The sequence below is a fragment of the Culex pipiens genome, chromosome 2, assembly GCF_016801865.2.
Source record: "Culex pipiens pallens isolate TS chromosome 2, TS_CPP_V2, whole genome shotgun sequence".
Classification (NCBI taxonomy): domain Eukaryota; kingdom Metazoa; phylum Arthropoda; class Insecta; order Diptera; family Culicidae; genus Culex; species Culex pipiens.
Window position 1 is genome coordinate 182,149,463 of NC_068938.1, and position 15,525 is coordinate 182,164,987.

At 35.4% G+C, this 15,525-nt stretch overlaps 1 protein-coding gene across 4 annotated transcripts in view; it reads left to right on the forward strand.

The window, feature by feature from the left end:
- The window catches only part of LOC120429180 (serine/threonine-protein phosphatase rdgC), a 137,104-nt gene that overhangs the window by 37,045 nt on the left and 84,534 nt on the right, over positions 1 to 15,525 (forward strand). For all 4 annotated transcript variants that reach the window (XM_039594400.2, XM_039594396.2, XM_039594413.2 and 1 more), the window contains exon 2: positions 13,900 to 14,780. In XM_039594400.2, coding sequence (XP_039450334.1) covers positions 14,567 to 14,780 — 214 coding nt within the window. In that variant the 5' untranslated portion in view covers positions 13,900 to 14,566. The remainder of the gene's footprint in view (positions 1 to 13,899; positions 14,781 to 15,525) is intronic.

Sequence of the window (15,525 nt, forward strand, 5' to 3'; positions counted from 1 at the left end):
GATTTGGGTTCTCGATCACAAAGCCGATGTCAATTCTTCGATATCTCATTTTAAACATTCGTTTAAATTAATTGGCAATACGTTTCATTCAAAAATGTGTGATGAATTGTGATGATTTGAAAATTGAGCGTCATAGCGTCAGTTTGTAAAATTGGACGCCCGATTTGATGGAAAAAGAGATTTTTAAAAAAGTTTTACAAACTCATTAACGTCATGATTCGAAATCCGGACACTTAGTACCATTTTATTTTTTTTATAGTTGGCAAAAAATCATGTAATAAGTTGGAAATGAAGCAATATCATCAGAATGTAGTATTAACAGTCAGTTTTAAGAGAATGCATGCAAAATATGTCTTTTCTAAAAAAAATTTCATCAAAATTTGAAAATTAAAATGACTTGTTGTGCTTCGAATCCCGGACACTGATAAAAGTTGATTCGAAATCCGGACACTTTTGCTTCGAATTCCGGTCACTCGTTTTTGCTAATGAATCGCACAAATTTGGACTAAAATGTTAGTGAATGGCATTCTTTAGGTCTCAAATAAGCTGTTTACATCAAAACAATAGATATTATATATAAAAATTTGCTAGAATTTAAGGAAACAAACCCATAAATTTCTGCTTTGACTTCCCGGTGCTTCGGACGTCTATGAAATATTTCACGTGAAATGTTTCGCATTTTTGGTAATCTTATAATTTTATTTTATTTTATTGTTTTGACATTAACTACAGCGTTCAAACAAACTTTAAATGAAAGTTCATGTTAGAATTCATCAAATAACATTCATAATGCCAAATAATCCAAATCCAAATCCAAATAATTGATAAAACAAGTTGAAGTGTCCGGGTTTCGAAGCGTCCGGGATTTCGAATCATGACGTTAGTATCATCAGAAGAGAAATTGAACAAAGGGATTGCAGGGATTTTTTTACAGCGTAACATTGTTATACTTAGATTTAACGTGAAGACTTCCATCATTGTCATGATTTTTCGTTCAAAGATTCAAATTTTGTAAAGTAAAAAGTAAATCTTTCCCTGTTCCTGAGGGGAACACCCTTGAAGAGTATCGGGGCCGGCATTTACAAAGCGGATTCAGTGGCAGTTTCATTCTCAACTTAATGTTAACATGTTAAGGTTAATGTTAACATTCCATAGGTCGCCTCCCTAAGGTGTCGTGATAAGGTCCAATTTGTGACGATACACTACCTTCCCTTTACTAAGCAATCGATTCCAGAAGGGAAAAGATCACCAGTTGTGTTGGTCCGAGCCGGGATTTGAACCCCGATCTACCGCTTACGAGGCGGAAGCGTTACCACTGGGCTACGTGGCTCGGTCAATTTTGCGTCGCTTTCAATATTTTGACAAAATTCCTTCAACAAGCTGTTTAGAATAGTGCCCTACACATGCTGATTCCTTTTGGTAACGATTATCCGATTCCTTGTAAAGTTATGGAAATCGATATTAATCAATGATTGCCAACTAGGACGTCAATGACTGTGCCACAAAATTATATAAATTTTGAAGTACATTTGATTTAGATCAAAAATTCTTTCAGTGGCTTCAAGAAGGCAACAACCAGCACATGCTGATTCCTTTTGGTGCTGAAATTCGTAAAATTGAATTTAATACAGAATATTTTATAGTGATGATCAATGTTCTTCGAAAATGATCAACGGCTTCACCTTTAAAAAGAAAAAGGAGAAAGAAAAAATTGGGTGGTTTTAATTTGATTTTTTATTTTCCATTAAAGGGTTGAATTTTCTGGGTGTAATGAGATGAAATCCCAAATATAAGACAATAATCCGAACAGCTCAAGCAAAATCTTTTTTGCTGATTTCGTTCCAGTTTTAACCCCACTTTAGAATTATTTTTTTTAATCTGCGGACTTGAGAAAATAGTTTAAAATTCATTGTATACTGCCTATTAATGTATTTTTATTAAAAAATGGCTTTTGATCTGACTGCATATCGGAAAAAGGGTTTTGAAGTAGAGTAATTCTCTACATACTCGCAAAGTGACTTTTCTTTTTTTTTAATTTGGATGAAACTTTGTCAAACTCAAATCATATTTTTAAATTGAATACAGATTTTCTGATCAATTTAATGTCTTTGGCAAAGTTGTAGGTTATGATGGGGCTATTTAAAAACAAAAAGGGACGCAGAAATAAGCCTTGTTTGTTAATTGAATGTTAATTACAGCAGTTTAAAGTGTTGCAAATATTATACCTGAGATGTTTTTTTTAAATGGTGATTTTTGTGAAAAAATACTGAAATTATTTCAAACCAAATTTTTTGAAATATTTAAAAATAAAATATTATATATCAACTCGCACTCGCAATCAAAAATGATTTTACACATTTTTATGTTATAAATAAAACAGTTATCAAGTTATAGGCAAATCAAAGTGAAAATTTCGAAAACTGTTAATTTTCTTGCAACTTAAAAATAAGGACTTCATTACGGAAATGCACCGTTGCAAAACATGTTTTCAAAAATCGATCCAACAGTTTAGAGATATTACTAGCTGAAAAGTTTAGGCTTATCAGGTGACCCTTAGAATTTTTTTTAAATAAAATTAATAACTCCTTCAGCAATCAACAAAGTCAAGAAAAGAAAAATGTAGTATTTTGCTCAGCTGATCGAACATATTTTTTGCGTGAGTGCAAATCGCATAAAACTTAAATTGAAAATTGCAAAAAAACTGAACTTTTTTCTTCCAAAAATTATCCTTAAAAGAAAGCTGAGCACTTTCTTATAAAAAAGTAAAAGGTCATTTTTTGCAAGTTAGATTTTGCATCTAGATATGTTTTTTAAATTAATGATCAACATTATTTTAATTTTTTTCCATTTTTTTTTAAATCGTAGCTCTGGCAAATATTTTGAACAATTTTAAAATGTAGCGCAAAAGACGTTTATTTAAATCTTCTTTGGAAATTTTGAAAATTAAAAAAAAATACTTATATGTGAAATCAAATTATTGTGATTAAAAGTCAACTAAAAAATATAGATTGACATCAAATCGATCAGAATATCCCTTCTAAAGATAAAGATGTTAGATATTTTTCATGACCACCAGGCAACGTTGTATGCAGCCTTGTATCGAAAAACTAATGATGCTTATTTTAACGAAATTTGACAAACAAAAATTTCGTTATTTAGAAAATATAGTTTTGAAAATTTAAACCCCTTGACCACAGCCTAGGGACATGAACTTTTAATAAAATTTGTACTTGCCAGGGAAATCTTTTTCTGTTTGCAAACTTTCTCCATCCGCTACTTTTTTCCCCAAACTTTTAGAATAAAATCAAACAGTAGAAGATTTTTTCGTGAATCTCATTGTTAGTACCACATAAATTTATTTATTTCGCTTTGTGTACATACATTGTTTAAAGTGACAGGTAATTTTCGACGTGTGACGTTACACCTGCAAGTGTGGTAGTGAAATCCATGTTCCATCAAATAATCCAGATGATATTTCTTTTTTGAGTTTCATTTTACCGATCTTTCGTGCACGATGAAGGAGAGCCATTTTCCTTTCCAATTCATTCTTTTGATGAGCGTTAAGAAATTTTCTTTTGATTAAGATTCTTCCATCGCTGGCTAGGCTCTTTTTTTCAGATTTTTTTTAAGAGTCAGATCAGACTTTACTTTCAAATTTTTTATTATGCTCGGAATAAAAAAACTTTTTATTAATTGCAAATTTAGTTTTACTGATGAAATTCAGTAACTGATTCATTATGTTTTCATTTCATAACATTTCATGCACTTAATTTGTTTTAAAGGATTTATTGTTAAACATTTATTCAACCCTGCTCCTCCTTTGACTAAAATACTCACCGTCGTAACTAAAGTACAACAGGGACGCTTTTTGCCGCAGTTTGTGCAACACTTCTGTGATGTACTCCCTGTCTGACACTGTAGGGTGGTTGTGGTGCACCAGGAATGTGCACATTTGTTTGAACTACGCGTACGAGACAGAGAAACGATAAAGAGAGAACGAGAGACAGAGGCAAACAAACTGTAAATAAAACAGGTGCACCGGTTGAAACCGTGTCACAGACGCAACTCACATGATGACCTCCGTTAAAAAAAAGTTTACGCCACGAGTTGTTAATTCTCGTCGCCGGTTTTCCAACAATTGAAAAATGAAACAGTGTGGTGCATTGTGTTCTACCCTCTTTTCCCTCTCGTTTAATTGTTGTTGTGCTTGTGATAATTGCATCGGATTGTTGTATAATTGGATTCGAGGATTAAAAATTTCACATTTGCATGTTGCGCAATGAATAAAAAAACTGCATTTCCGCCTCTCGTGATGGTGTTCTCCAAGCAAATAAACATTGAGAGCCATTAACGTCGTTTGTTTGCTTTCGTTTTAATGTTGGATTTTGTTTTAACAAAGATTTAATTACCGATTTTGTGATTAAACAGATTAAAAGTCAAGGACGCGAAAGCACCTCGTTTAATTTTATTGACAACTTCTGGATGGGTATCACATCGGAAAATCCTGCTCAAAACATTCCCCAAGAAGATCCTAACGATATCAAAAATGGTTAAAATTTCCAGCACCCAGAGCTAATAAACGTAATCCAGACTTCAAGCTTGAAATGAAACTCGTAGAACCACCCACGCGCGAACTTGTATCGCCACGTGTTTGGGTGAGCAAAAAAAAAAAAAAGAGCGGAGTGGTGGGCAGGTTTATTTTCTTTCCAAGCCATTTGGTCGGGAAAGCTGATTGCCACTTAAACGATTTTACATTTATTCCCGTAGGCTGAGATGACTGCCGGGAAAATGGTAAGATTTTATTGGACTGGATTCGATTATACGCGAGGTTTTGTTTCATGTGGGTTTGGATATTTTTTTATATTTTTTTCGTTTTTGAAGCGATCGGTTAGTTGAGAATTTTTTTTCTTATTATCGAAATTAAAAAAAAATACTGCATATTTCTACTTTTTTAATACTTTAGACCTGGCAAGACTGATAGTGTAACATATCGATGCCTCTGTGCTCTCTTGTACTATGTTTGTTGGTTATTCTCATTAGTTAGCTGAGGTATTGATATTAAGAAGGCAATTTTTAATGTTAAATGATAGTTTATGCAACAAGCTGCAATATGAATTTCCATTTTTCAAGTTTGGCAATGATTAAAAAAATGCATTAAAAAAAAACATTTTTTGAAACAGCTAACACAAGTTTGACATTCAGCATAATGCATCAAACTAAATTCTAAACGATTTTCCCCCATTACGATTCGCTCCAAATTATCACAGTTTTGAGTCACGCCATTTTGAAATGATTTTTTTTAATAATGTTTTTTTGTAAGCAAATTATATTAGTGGAAAGTAGAGCATCCAATTTTTCGGTGTTACCAAAGTTCCGGGAAACGGGAATTTAGTAACAAAATTCCCTGAAAATCCCATGAATTCCAGGGGAAAACTGATTTTTTGCCTCGAACCAAAATTCACACTGGTTGGAATTGTGAAATAATTCCAATTTGATCTCAGATTTTTATTTTCAAAAGTATTTCATTTGACTTAACTTTGAATAACAGATTTTGTGTATGTTTTGGGTGTAAAGTATGTATTTTTAATTGTCAATTTGCGTTAAAATTTAATCATAATCAACTTTTTATTCAATAAATAAAGGTTATAACGCATATTATTCTAGCATTTATTTTTATTAATTCCATGTACATTCCTTTAGTTAAAAAAGTGCTCTACGATTTCGAAAAGCTTTTCGCGATTTTTTGTTTTAATTTTTCGGCTTAAATTTTGTTTATGCATTTCCTATGTCAATTCAATCAATTTTTTCATACAAGTTTTCATACAATTATGGGGACAGTATGGGAAAATTATGGAATTCTGTATCTTGAGAGGGATTTTCCTCTCGTTTTGCTGTTTTCGGCAAAGTTGTAGGTTTGGACTTTTAAGAAAAAAATATCCAAAATTTTTATTAAGCTTTTTATCACTAAAAGTAAAACTTCCAAAACTTTTAAAATTAATTGATATGTTTTGGGGGAATAAAAAAGACATCTTCTAAGGAGATATAAATTAAAAAAAAAACAATCGTTGAACTTTGACGCTTAATCACAGCGTTTCTACTGAAATCGAGTGACAAATAGCTCAAAAGAAAGTGAGCAAGCAAGTTTCTATCAGCAGTTTTACAAAATAAGTTGTTTAAATAGTGAAAATCAGCAAATTAGATGGAGTCAGGAGCGAGTGCTTAACCTTAACCAAACATATTGTAAGTGCCCTAATTAAATAACAAACATACATGACCGATTTTTTTTAATACTTTTGAGAAATTTTCGAATCCTTTCATTAAAAATAATCTAATTTTTTTGCAATTCCGTCGTGAAACTACTTATTTTTCCTGTCATTCTTGAACGACGAAATAGCCTTCTTTTCTGTACCAAAAATAACAGAATCGAATAGCAACACTTTTCAAAATAAATGCTGAAAAGTTCTACTTTTCAGCACTCAAATGGATGCTGAAAAGTTGAACTTTTCAGCACTTGTTTTGAAAAGTAACTCTTTTCAACATTTTTTTTTGATTTAAACGATTTATTGACAAAATACATGAAAATTTGACATAAAATTTCACTCAGTGTGTGTTTGTTGGAATTGCAAAAAATGTTGTATGGAACTCGTTGCAAAACTTGATTTTTTCAGCACTCTTCGTATTTATCCAACTCGGTGAACCTCGTTATATAAATGTACGACTTGTGCTGAAAAAATCCTCTTTTTGCAATTTGTTGCATAAACTACTCTTAAATCATTCTTTGCTTTTGAAATGATCTACAAATAAATAATTTTCCTTATTTCATAATATTTTCATCGAAAAGATTTGAAAATTTTGCAATAGTTTCAATTTTAACATTGAAAATCGGACCAATAATATCCAATATATCGTCAGCGGAAATTTACAGGCTTAATATGATACACTGAGAAAAACACATTTTCATTTGTTGAAATTCCTTGTTAGGCAGTGTCTCAAAAACCAATTGATTGATTTTCAAAGTTACATTATTTAAAAAAAAAATGTCTAAATTGATGACACTTACAAAACCATAAATATTCTTAAAATCAAGACCGATTTTGACTTTACAAAAACAAAAACAGAAGCTGAAAAAATATAAGTAATGGACAGTAAAAAAACCAAAAATATTCATATTTTCACCATCACTTTGATTCACAATAGCTATAACTTGAAAGTAGTGCGTCTAATCAAAAAATGTAATATGCTTTTCGTTCTCAAATTCAAGTTAACATTAAAACAGAATATTGTTTTTTCCTGGATCCTTTTTAAACCTGGCGGATTTTTTTGTCTATTTATCTTTTTCCTTTAATGTTTTCGTCCTTTTAAACATATAGAATATTCAAATTAAAAAATATGTATCGATTCTGGTATTTTTTTGTGAAAAAGTAAATTTTAAAATTGACAATTGTTTGCCGTGTGCCTATTTTTTCTGATTAGTCCTCATGGATACCTAAAACTTTGTCAAAGACAACAAATCGATCAGAAAATTCCTTTAAACCTTTTAGGCCTGATGGGTCATTTATGTCCCAAAAATTCCAAAATTTCAAAGCTATCCTATAATTTTTGTATGGTCGTAAGAATTATTTTCCCAGCACTATCAAAAAAAAAAAAATTCAAAAAAATGGAGACTTATATGGTTGGCTATTATGGTCATAAGGAAAGCAACCACAAAATTTGATTCTACCGATTTCTAAAATAATTGTGATACTTTTTTTTCGCCTAAATCTGTTCTCAATTTTTTACTATCGTCTCTTCGTGCTAACTCCAACGCTCACGGTTTTCAAAGAAAACAGCCGGTAAAACGGTGGATAATCGTAGATTAGCCGCGCTCAAAAGGCCCCACCGGGGACCGAGAAAGTTAAGTTGGCAAAGAAAAATCCGCTCTCGTGACTCAAGTTGAAGGTTGTGTGCGTTTTGCGTTGGTTTAAGATTGCAAGACGAAGCAGAACGGGGAGCTGTGGAAAAACTCGTTCGGCAGGAACAGCTGTTATGAGCGCAAACCGAGACTCTTGAAAAGTTGAAAGATTGGACAAACTCAACGGCGGCGGCTGACTGAAAGCGAAAATAAACAGGTTGTCATGTGTTGTAAATCTGGACGAAAATACGTCCAAATAGCTCATTTGTCAGCAATGTGACTTGAAGCTGAACGCTGAAGTATAGGGGAATGTTTGTTTGCAACGTAAATTTTCGGCAATCTTTTGGACAGAAGCTGGCGTTTGCGAGTGGTTTGAGTTGGCGAGAGATTATTTTCATTCAACGCTAAACGCGTCGGATGAAGGCGGGATGTAGATTAATTGGATGGTTTTCTTTAATGGTTATGACTTTTGGAGATTTTTCTCGGTGCTTGCTCTGCGATAATTTATTCGTTAGTGTTATGGATAGCTCAAGTCAAGGCTCTAGTAAATAGGAACACCAATAGAGTTATCTACGTGCGCATGTATTGCGTGTACGTACACGAAAAAAAGTGAGGTTAAATTTTGTACCCGCCAGCTAAACAAATGGCGTGCTAGTGTTCGTGAGAACGGGCTTAGATAACTCTATTGCACACTTTAACTAAATAATCTCAATTCACAATTTTCTCACTTGCATGGTTTGCACCAGAACGGTAAATAAATCCTTCCCCTCTTCCGGTTTCATTGAAAGCAATCACACGACCGGTAAATGCACTCTGAAATCGGATCATTTGACTCGTCCGATAGTGAGATTACACGGCGGTGTGAACCATGACCTTTCAGTATCGTTTCCCATCTCCACTGTCAGTTTGATTTTTTCTGTCCTGTCGAACAAGGTGACTATCTTCCTGGATTGTTTAGGGTGGTTCTCGATCATTCATGGTTTGTTTTAGTTTGAATTTGTTATTTTTTTATTTTTAAATCAAAATTACGTGAGTATTTTCTAAATTTCTACAAAGGACCACCCTAACCCTCGGTCAAATGTCATACTGGTTTCACCTTTGTTCACACTCACAACACACACTTTCGCACTTGTTTGTGATCTCGGGGGAAAACACTAGAAACAACATTCGGCTGAGTGTGTGTGTGTGAGCGGCTCCTCTCCTCAGGTGACAAAGTCAATTCACGTTAGCGACCACCCTCAGGTAGGCCGACAATGAGGCGCGTCTCGAAACAAGGAAAATCGAAAAATTGGGTCCTCAGCCAGGAAGTAAATACAATAAGTGTCATGTGCCATGTCGTCGCCGATGCCGGTCGATGTATTGTTGTAATTGTGCTTGTTTTAAGGCTGGCAGGTTCGAGAACAAAGGAGAAAACAAATTTTGGAGTTCTTTCCTGTCAGGTTCGTTATCGATTTCGAGATTCTTGGATATTGCATTATTTGTCTGGAAGTCTACCGGAAAATTTGAACTGGAAATTTGTTTTGCTTTAGCTTACGCATATTGTGTGAAATCCGGTTAGCTCAAATAATAACTCAGCAATCCTTAACTTTTTGGAATTTTCTTTGCGATTGGGTTTATGATGCTTCAAAATTCTGCATAAAAAAATCAATAAAATAAAAAAATAAGACTTGTCCTAAAATTTAAATTTTTTAACATGTACTGGGGTAGAAAACGCAATGTCCACGGACGTTTTCATAAAAAATTAAATAGTGCTTTAAAAAATAGTTTTGTTGAAAATAGTCATTTCCAAAACTGTGAAAACTTTGAGAGTATTTGTGTTTTGTGAAAAAAAACAGGCTAATATTGAATTCATTACGAATAAAATTGACAATTGGTTAATTTTTATTTTAATGTTTCATTTGAAAAATTCACAATAAAATGTTTGTTCTGTAAAGTTCAATAACTTTAGAAAAAAATATACAAATTTTAGATTCAGTAAATAAAACATAATTCCAAATTTACTAGAAAACATGTGAAAACATTGAGAATTCCTAAAAACTTTCAGATATTTTTGAATTCTTTGCAAAAAATCTTAAACCTATCAAAGTCACCCCGACTATTAATGCCACTCCGTTTTAGGGCATTTTAAGATCAAATTTTACGAAAAATGTTAACCTTTTTGCAAGTTAAAAAAAATCATGAAGTAAAGCCGTCCCTATATTAAATGAATCTTGTACATTTGGCAGAGAGCCGTTTCGCCGAATTGGTAAATTACTTGAAGTGCACCTCGTCTTATTTCTTTCAAAAACAAATCTTCATAGAAATAAATTAATAAATCACTAAATTTATGAGTGGCATTAATGTCGAAACTGCCTTTTTCAATTTAATTAAAAATAATAATAATTTCAGATAAACAATCTTTCTAAATAATTAAAAAGAACTGCTTATGTTTTAAAGATAGCTAAAATTACAAAAAAATATTTCATAAATATTTTTGAAAAGTTAATTTTGTATAGAACAAATCATGCCAAAAAAACAAAAGCATTCAATTATAAAATAAAGAGAAATAATTTTTCACATAAACCTTCTTTTCTAAAGAATGTAGAAACTGTTATTTTATTATTTGAAAACCTATTCCGGTTCAAAAAATTGCTTTTGTTTGATAGAATGCATAAACTAAAGAAATAAGTTCAAAAAAAAAAAAGTTCAAGGTGGTATGTCAGAGACATAACCGAAAGACATAGGACCAAACAATTTTTATGAGATTGTTGATGTTTTTGGATTGCTAAAGAAATTTAGAATAATATTATTTTATTTTGTTTCATAGATTTGTCGGCAAACTTGTCATAAATGTTCCCCAAGGTGAACCTTCCGTGAGGGCACCGGCTACTCCAGGTTGTGGCCACTACTGTCGAAATTGCAATTTTAATGTTCAGTATCAAAAACCACGAATTTTGATACCCATATTGCAAAAACAAATATGGTTCTGTAAAAGGCCCTTCGGGCCCCGGGGGAACTTACTTTGAGATCCCCGGCCACTTCAGGTTGTGGCCACTACTGTCGAAATTGCCATTTTCAAAAACCATGCATTTTGATACCCATATTCCCAAAACTCGTATGGTTCTGTAGAAGGCCCTTCGGGCCCCGGGGGAACCTACTTTGAGATCACCGGCCACTCCAGGTTGTGGCCACTACTGTCGAAATTGCCATTTTCAAAAATCATGAATTTTGATACCAATATTGCCACAACTCATATGGTTCTTTAAAAATCCCCCCGGGCCCCGGGGAACCTGCTTCGAGGGCACCGGCCACTCCAGGTTTTGGTCACCACTGTCGAAATGGCCATTTCCATGTTCAGTATCAAACACCATGAATTTTGATACCCATATTGCCAAAACTCGTATGGTTCTGTAGAAGGCCCTTCGAGCCCTTTGAGATACTTTGAGATCACCGGCCACTCCAGGTTGTGGCCACTACTGTCGAAATTGCCATTTTCAAAAACCATGCATTTTGATACCCATATTGCCAAAACACGTATGGTTCTATAAAAGGCCCTCTGGGCCCCGGGAGAACCTGCTTCGAGGGCACCGGCCACTCCAGTTTTTGGCCACCACTGTCGAAATGGCCATTTTCATGTTCAGTATCAAAATCCTCGAATTTTGATACCCATATTGCCAAAACACGTATGGTTCTGTAAAAGGCCCTCTGGGCCCCGGGGGAACCTACTTCGAGGGCACCGGCCACTCCAGTTTTTGGCCACCACTGTCGAAATGGCCATTTTCATGTTCAGTATCAAAATCCTCGAATTTTGATACCCATATTGCCAAAACACGTATGGTTCTGTAAAAGGCCCTCTGGGCCCCGGGGGAACCTACTTCGAGGGCACCGGCCACTCCAGTTTTTGGCCACCACTGTCGAAATGGCCATTTTCATGTTCAGTATCAAAATCCTCGAATTTTGATACCCATATTGCCAAAACACGTATGGTTCTGTAAAGGCCCTCTGGGCCCCGGGAGAACCTGCTTCGAGGGCACCGGCCACTTCAGTTTTTGGCCACCACTTTCGAAATGGCCATTTTCATGTTCAGTATTAAAATCCTCGAATTTTGCCACAACTCGTATGTTTCTGTAAATGTCCCCCCGGGCCCCGGGGGAACCTTCTGTGAGGGCACCGGCCACTCCAGGATTTGGCCACCACTGTCAAGATGGCCATTTTTCATGAGAACCGCCACATCATGGCGACTTCCACCGGTCCGCTTGGTACGTCTTCGTACGATATTTCCTCCTTCTGCTGTAGGTGATTCTTCTTCTGGTTGCTGGTCCTCTTCTTCTATTGGCCGCTGCTTCTGCTGCTCCGCGCCGGCCCGACGTGCACAGTTCGAGTGCTCGTTCCAAAGTGACTTGCTTTTGCGAAATTTTCTGCTTAAATAGCGGCAGAGCCGGAGAACGGCACAAAAGGGGCGCGGCCTCGAATGCATACGCTCGCTCTGATTGGTCATCTGCCCGATTTGAACTGAAAAATGACTCATTTTGATTGCATGTTTTAAGCGCTTTAACTATGTTTAGTCAAAGTTATTATGTAATAAATCGATAGCTTAAGTCTTCCCCTTTCGACTGGTGATTGAATCTTCTGGATTAATCGATTGGGGGAAAAGATATAAGCGTTTGAAATATGTCATTTTTTTTCGCACGCTTGTGACGGTTTGGATCGAATTTCTGAACTGGCCCCCCAATATAGTAAGTAGAGACATAGTCCTATGTAAAAAAAAACAATTTATTTGCAAAGTTCTGGGCATAATAATTTTTTTTTAAACTAATAAGGTTTTCTAAATCTGGCCTTTGTTTGAAAGAATGTGATACTCATTATTCAAATTATTTTTTTTATAAATTCAAACTATGATGATTCTAAATAAAACGCAGAGAAATGCATTTTAAATTTTCATTAGAATCATAAAGCATTTTTTTTAATTTCCCTTGATTTTTCGAGCCACTTTGTAGGGTGGGGAGGGTTGGAGTAACAAAAGCTTTGTAACAAATATTTTATTCTTTATAGCTTTATTACTCCAACTTCAACATTTTGTCTGCCTCAATCAGATGGTAGTTAATTAGATTCGTTATCAAATTGTCATGGATTGAATCCTGAAGTGAAAGGTTTCTAAGTGCAATTAAGTTTGAGAGTCATTTTGAGTTTTAAATTAATATGAAATACTTATATTGTTTGCAGTTTTCTATCTAAGTCATATTTGATCGTTTCATAAACATTTCTAAAAATGTTTGATGAAAATGTTGGCGATATTTACTTGTTTCACTCACATTACTTTGAAGGATTTTTGAACAAAATATTTGTGTCGTAAAATGGGGATCGAAATATGAATTAGTATAACAATATCATGAAAAAGTTTTAAATTAACATTCATTTTGAAAAACTTAAAATCATTTTAGGAATGGCCAACGGGCCATTTTATATGATTATTCAAAATGGGTGCGCGGGCCATAAAAAATCACCTCGCGTGCCTCGTTTGGCCCGCGGTCCATATTTTGGTCACCCCTGCTCTAAGCCCGTGAATTTTGTATGAAAAAAATCCTCAAAATGTATGGAGAAAAGCAACTGTTTCAGTTTTTACGAATTCATTCAATTTTAACGTAACTATTTTTATTAACACTATTGTAAACACGTTTTTCAAAAATTGTGACTTTGTGTGGCCTACCCCAGTAGATGTTTTAAAAATAATAATCTTGAAAAAAACATTACCTGTTGGAAATATTCCAAAAACAAATTGAAACCCATCAAAGTCTCCCCGGTTTACGGTACTCAAATAGAAGGATTGAATTCAAAAATAAGCCTTTAATCGAACATTCCACTAAACTACTTATAACGTTAGCGCTACAAGTTTTTTTAATCTTGAACTTTTAAACATTTGAAAATGCATTTCATTCAAATGGAGACGCCTCATCCTTCAACTAAAACCTCCCTCCTCCCCAAACTCCAGCGCTAGTAACGCAACTATTTTTCATTACTTTCCATTCCAGATTTCCGGCGCCACAACAGCCAGCTGGGGGAACTGCACGTCAAACTATTTTCACGGCAGGATCCAGCAGTCTGAATTTTCTCCGCAACCGTGGTGTGCACCGCCACGTGGAAAAGTTAATTAAAGAATTTCCTTCCCCGTATCAAGCTGATCCCCGGTTCGTCAATGTCGTCAGTGTGAGGCCCTGCTGAAAAAAAGAAGTCACTGTGGAGATAAATTAAAAAGTTCGTCCTTAATTCGGTGTGTGTGTGCGGTGTTGTTTGTGTCTAAGGGGAAAATTGTGGAAAAACAAAAGGCCAAGAAGAAAAGTGGTTTTTCCATAGGGAGAAGCGAGCCAATTTAGTCCACACCTTAAGCTTTATAGGATGAGGAAGATGCTACTACTGGAGGAGAACTCTTCACCCAAGAAGACACTTTGTCAGCAGATTCGCCGTCAGTGAAGAAAGGGAGTGAAGAAGTGATGCCAGCAGGGACGACCGGAATGACAACAAAGGTGATCAAATCAAGCAAAGTCTCGTAGCTTCGTTAAGCCAGGAAGTGTTTCAAGGAACAAGTGTAGCCGTGTAGATTGACGAAATTGTCGGACCAAATCAGCGCAAGAATTGAAGGTGCTGATTTTGCTCAGTGTAGTGTTGACTTTGTAGCGAACTCCGTAGAATAGTCCGGCCATGGGTGAAATACTGCGAAGTTGTGGCTGCTTCCAGCGGACCCGCCGTAGTTCCAGCTTCGAGGATTCGTCCTCGTGCCGATCGTCGGAGATTGAGCGCGGTGGGGAGATGACACCGCACAGCGGCAGCCTGCTGAAGCTGTTCACGTCCAAGGGCTGGTGCCGGCAGTGGCGGAAGACCGGCCGCGGCATGAGCATGACCAAGATTGAACGGAGTGAGTAGAACGAATTGGTAGAGGGGGAGGGTTAGAAAGAAGGGTTTTTTGGGTACTGTAGAATGACGAGAATTTTTGATAAACTAAATACAAAAGCTCCAAAACTCCAAACTTCCAAACCTCCAAAATTCCACAACTCAAAAATTCCAAAACTCCAAAATTCCAAAACTCCAAAACTTCAAATTAAAAACTGAAAATGCATTTCAATCAATATCGTAATGTTCAAAACAAAAAAAGCACAAAGTCACCCCACCCGCCAGTGCTCATTGTATATTTGTTGACTCAAGCCCTTCGGAGCGTCGTCCCTTTTGATAAGACCACTTGATGGGTTGAAGGATTTATTGAAATTTGGTTGCGGTTGAGCATGCTCGACGTTTCTCGATGTCCTCAAGTCCTTGGAGCCTCGTCGTTGTGATTTATTGGAGACTGCCGCCGACAACAACAACGTTCGTTCGCGTCAATCTTGATGGCTCCGGAGGGGGCTGTTTCAAAATTGAAAATCTGATGCAATGTACGAACTCAATCACGTTTGGCCATTTGTCATTCTGGCAAGTCTCCGGCAGATGGGTTTGGTGAGGTTGAGTTGACAGGATGTGGTAATTGGAAATGAGAAATTATGTGCTTAATTTTGATTAAATTCGAGCGAACTCGAGTTATTTCATTGTAAACATTTCAACTCTACGAAGTTCACAGAAATCTGATGAAAATTACAGTGTTATATAAAAGCTAATTTAACAAATGTTTA